The sequence below is a fragment of the Frankliniella occidentalis genome, unplaced genomic scaffold (assembly GCF_000697945.3).
Source record: "Frankliniella occidentalis isolate FOCC.00 unplaced genomic scaffold, Focc_3.1 Scaffold362, whole genome shotgun sequence".
NCBI classification, from domain to species: domain Eukaryota; kingdom Metazoa; phylum Arthropoda; class Insecta; order Thysanoptera; family Thripidae; genus Frankliniella; species Frankliniella occidentalis.
Window position 1 is genome coordinate 2,201 of NW_026267485.1, and position 4,446 is coordinate 6,646.

Below are 4,446 nucleotides of genomic sequence, written 5' to 3' on the forward strand. Positions count from 1 at the left end.
TTCCGAGTACCGAAACGTGGGCAGGATTCCGTCGGACGCGATTTATGTACAGTGCTCTTGTAGAACAATAAAAAAACGCGAGCGAAGCGAGCGCGAAAAAAATTACATGGCGCTTGAATCTAGGGCCCAGGCCGGGGCTCCTGTCCGGTGTCGCGCTCAGGACTTGGGCCCGTGGCTCGATCTCTTCTCTCGAGCCCTTCGGGCCCGAGATGTCCGCGAGCAGGGGGCCCGGGTGAGGAATCCCACCTCCCCACATTGGCCGGTCCGCCACTGGCGGACACCCTCGCCCCTATTCCTTGCCGGTGCCGGTACTACCTGCTACTCGTTCTGGTTCCCTTCCCTTTCTTTCTCCCTTTCCTTTCTCTTTCCTCTCTCTTTCCTTCTCTCCCTTTTTCCCTCTCTTTTTTTCTTCCTCCCTTCTTACACCCGGTTATTCCTACTCACACCCGGTTATTCCCATTTTAGGTGCAGCATTTGCTGCACCTCGGACCCCCTCTTGGCGCCACTGGCGGCGGTACCCACAGGCAGAATCACTCCCGCTCGCGCCCCGCTCGCCTCACCGCTCGCTCGCAGTCACGCAGTGCGCAGCTCGCGGACAAGACAAGACCAGATCTCGCCGTTTCCACTCCACGCCAGACGCCAGACGCTGCTGCCAACGCTTGCTGGAACTTGAAGGTGGGTCAGTGTCAACTCTGCAGTGAACAAACTAGAAACTCGTCGGCAGTTTATCGTCTCATATTGGCTGATCGTTGTTAACGGCGATAGTGTTGAGCACCGACCCGCAGTTTTGTGGCTTGCCATCTTGAAGCAGAGTTTGGTGATAGACATTTTCTCTCGGTCACGTCACCTTTTTGTTTCTGAAAATTTCCATTTCTGTGTTACCCTAGAACATGGAGCAGCTGCCGGACGACGTGCTGCTGGAGGTGATGCGGTACCTGACTGTGGAAGACCTCTTCGCCTGCCGCCTCGTGTGCAAGAGGCTCGGGGCCCTGGCGCTGCACCCAGACGTGTGGCGGCATCGAGATCTTAACGCCTACGGCGACCAACTCAAATGGCTGTGCCCTGTACTCCGCCTCGCGCCGTGCTTGACCACGCTGATGATGGATCTCCCAACGCCGGGGTGCCTGCTCGCGTGCACCATGGTGAAGTGTGCTGTGAGGGAGTTGTACTTGGGTGTGGTGGACGAGGGCGGCTCCATGCACGCGGCCGCTTTGATCCGCAGCCAGGAGGCGCTCGGCCGACTACGGGTCCTTCAAATAAGCTTCCCTTTGGGTTCTGATAGAGAACAAACTGCTCTGATGGGGACGGTTGCGTCAACGTCTGGCCTTGAAATGCTCATTTGCGACCATTGTTCTCCTTGTCCAGCGTCGACCATAGCAAGGCTAGTTCAGCACGGCGCCGTGACTACGTCATCCCTGAGGTATTTCATCTGCTCTCTGTTTTCCCAATCAGATTATGGTTTTGCACATTTCGTGCTTAGTTTGCACGCCGCTACCTTGGAGAAGGTTGACCTCGGCCTCGGCAGTCGCTTGTCCGACGATTACTGCCCGTACTTGAGCGAGACCGCGTCCCTGCTGGTCGGGATGCCAAACCTGCGGAAGCTAGAATGCCCCGTGCTACCGGGCTTGGAGTCACTGGTCGTATGCGAGTCCCTAACGACCCTGACCATCAATGTGTGTGCGTTACCTGACCGACGTGCCCTCGTGGGGGCTGCGAAACTCCTTCGCCGCGCCCACCAGCTGCGCGAAGTGATGTTGTACTACAGGTCATTCTTCGAAGACAGAAGCCTCCTTGATTTAGGCGTGGACTTGATCCGAGCCTTGGAATGCTCCGGACGTTCCCAGTTGGAAAAGCTGTCACTCGGAGCGTCGTGGGAATTTGCCGCTCCTCCTGACAAGATCTTCACGCTGGTCACACCACTACTCGCCACGCTGCCCTCGCTGCAGGCCCTGAAGCACCTGGCGGTGGACCCGGCACCTAGTGAACTGCTGCTAGGTATCACGCCCCAAACGACCCCGGCTCTGGAGGGCCTGGAGCTTCATCCAATTGATGACACACTTCTTCCGTGCGCTCACGCCTGGCTGCACAGCGACGCAGTCAAGAAGCTGTTCACTAACAACTCCTCACTTGAATTGTTTGTTCCAAATTTACCCAAGTACTGCCCAGATGACGAGCTGTGCGAAGTCTGTGCACTGGGCTGCCACCTGCCCCATTGGCATGACGTTGAACTCGAAAAGTTCGATCTGCTTCACGGGATTACTTGTTCACTCATTCCAAGAAATAAATTCTGTAGCTAAACATCACGCATCCTGCTGCCAAGTACTACATTGTTGTTGTGCTGAGTCAAGTTTTTTTGCTACTACGTGACCGTGCAGTGTGTGCACTTGCGATACTGTCTTTTCATAAAGAGATCACATCAATGTATCAATGTGTACAGATTTCTTAACTGCGTAGATTTAATTCTGATTCAATGAAACTATTAATTGACTAATTCCTCTTTTCAGAATACTAACTGTATTTTGCTCTGTCGACTCTGTAAATGTTTTAAATAAATTGTTGCACACCCTTACTTTTGGTCTAAAGAAACAATCCTTCCTGTGTTAACCGAATGCATGTAGCGCCGTTGTTGTTACACACTTTCCCCCAATCAAAGGATAATTGACTGCCGACTAGGCCTTCCTCCCTAAGCCCTCTCTCCTATCCCCCCCCCCCCAACCCCTCTCCTCTGCCTTCCTTCTCTCCTCTCACATCTCGCTCGCTCGTGGAATCAAAGTCAACCCAGAACATCATTTTCTGCGTGGCTACGTCTGAACAGCAGAAACCTGCGCGAGAGCGAGCGAAATAGAGGGGCGCGGCGTGTGTAGGAGAGAGAGTGGGAGGGAGAGAGAGAGAGAGACGAGAGATCCCCCCGGGGCTGCTCCGCCACCGGCTCCGCCACCGGGTCTGCCCGGCCCAGGCGTGTGCATGACAATGACAAACCGCGAGCAGAGAGCAGAGCAAGTCAGGCGAAAGTTGAAACGACAGAGGCCTCGGTCAGAAGAATGGATCCAGGTTCAGTACGTTCCGTAACTAGGTCGTGCTTCACTGCAGGCGAACGTGTTCACCGGTACTCACCTCACCTCGAACGCGAGATAGGCCCAAAGTAGTAGTCGGAACAAACTGCGCCCGTGCATAATGCGAGTCAGATGTGTCCTTTTCTTTCTTCCTCGCCTGCGCAGAAAACAGTAGGGGGTGCAAGTGGTTGAGACGTTTTGATTTCAGCTAGCAGGCCCGCAAAAAGTTAGCCCGTCTCTGCTCTGCTGGCGGGGCTTGGCGGGGGCTGGCAGGGCTGACGGGTTCTCGCTGTCAGCCGCAGAAGTCGCTGCCTGCTGGCAAGAACGTCTCGATGTTGAGCTCCAAGGTGGGCGAACTGGGTGAGGGAGGGGGGGGGGGGGCTGGCGAGATGTCGTCTCGCGAACTCTCCCCCGTCCCCTCGGCCCCCTTCCACGAGACGACGGTGACGTAGAGATTGTGAAAGTTTGACAGCAGAGAAATTGCAAAGGTAATTTCCCGGGATTCGCAGGGCTCCTGCTGCCGCCGCCGCTGCCGCTCTCCTGTAGAAGAAGAAGAAGAAGAGGGGGGGGGGGTGCCCCACCCCCAACGATACCCCCGCGGCGCCCATCATTCATTGCGCAGGTGCCCTAGACGCCCCTCCTCCAACCCCTTCCACACTGCCAGCCCCCCTCCCAAGAGTTAATACGTAACAGGCCACCTTCTCTTGCTGTTCTCTGAAAAATCGGGATGCGTAGGAGAAGAACATATATAGGTCTCCCTCAGTCACCCCCTGTCTTTGCTCTCCCTCTCCCCCTCCCTCTCGAGTGAGTGGGCCGATCGGGTCCACGGGGTTGGTTGCACAGGCCGCACAGCTTCGTTTATATTTCATGAACATGGGACCAGACGGGCAGATGGAGACGAGTCCTCTCGAGACAAACCGAAGACCCTCCCCACCTCCCTCCCCTTCCCCGGGCCGTCTGTCCTTTCTCCTCATCCCACCGATGCCCAATCACCATTTATTTATCCCCCACCCCTTTGCTCTTCCTTTGCCGTGCTATCGTTTCTTCTTCTTCCTCTCTATTGGTTCTCGACAGGCGGTTCTCCTTGCCTCTGCTCCATTCGTCTGCTTTTGACGGCAGAAGCACCTCCCATGTTTTGTTGTGTTGTTTCTGGTTGATTATACTTTTGCCGTTGTTCGTCGCAGGTGGTGGTTTACATAAATTGAGCGCAAAAAAAGGGGGAGAAGGACCGTAACCGTGGCGATGTTCCGTTCGTTATGCCGTAATAATGCCATCATAATTAATTACTCACAATTTTATCGATCTTGGCTGAACCCCACATTATGTCGTAAGTCGTAGCACGAGAACCCGTACAGAAAAAAGGAGATCTAGAATGTCTCCAGCCGAGACATCG

General features: G+C 55.0%; 1 protein-coding gene across 1 annotated transcript; it reads left to right on the top strand.

The window, feature by feature from the left end:
• The first annotated feature begins 398 nt into the window (after positions 1-398).
• Positions 399-2,569, top strand: LOC113207320 (uncharacterized). The gene is made up of 2 exons (XM_026423834.2): positions 399-675; positions 888-2,569. Exon 2 carries the CDS (start codon positions 891-893, stop codon positions 2,295-2,297), a length of 1,407 nt encoding a protein of 468 aa, XP_026279619.1. The 5' UTR covers positions 399-675; positions 888-890; the 3' UTR covers positions 2,298-2,569.
• Positions 2,570-4,446: the final 1,877 nt, after the last annotated feature.

Excerpts from the sequence above, each read along its gene's own strand:
- LOC113207320 (XM_026423834.2), top strand. The coding sequence starts at position 891 with ATGGAGCAGCTGCCGGACGACGTGCTGCTGGAGGTGATGCGGTACCTG.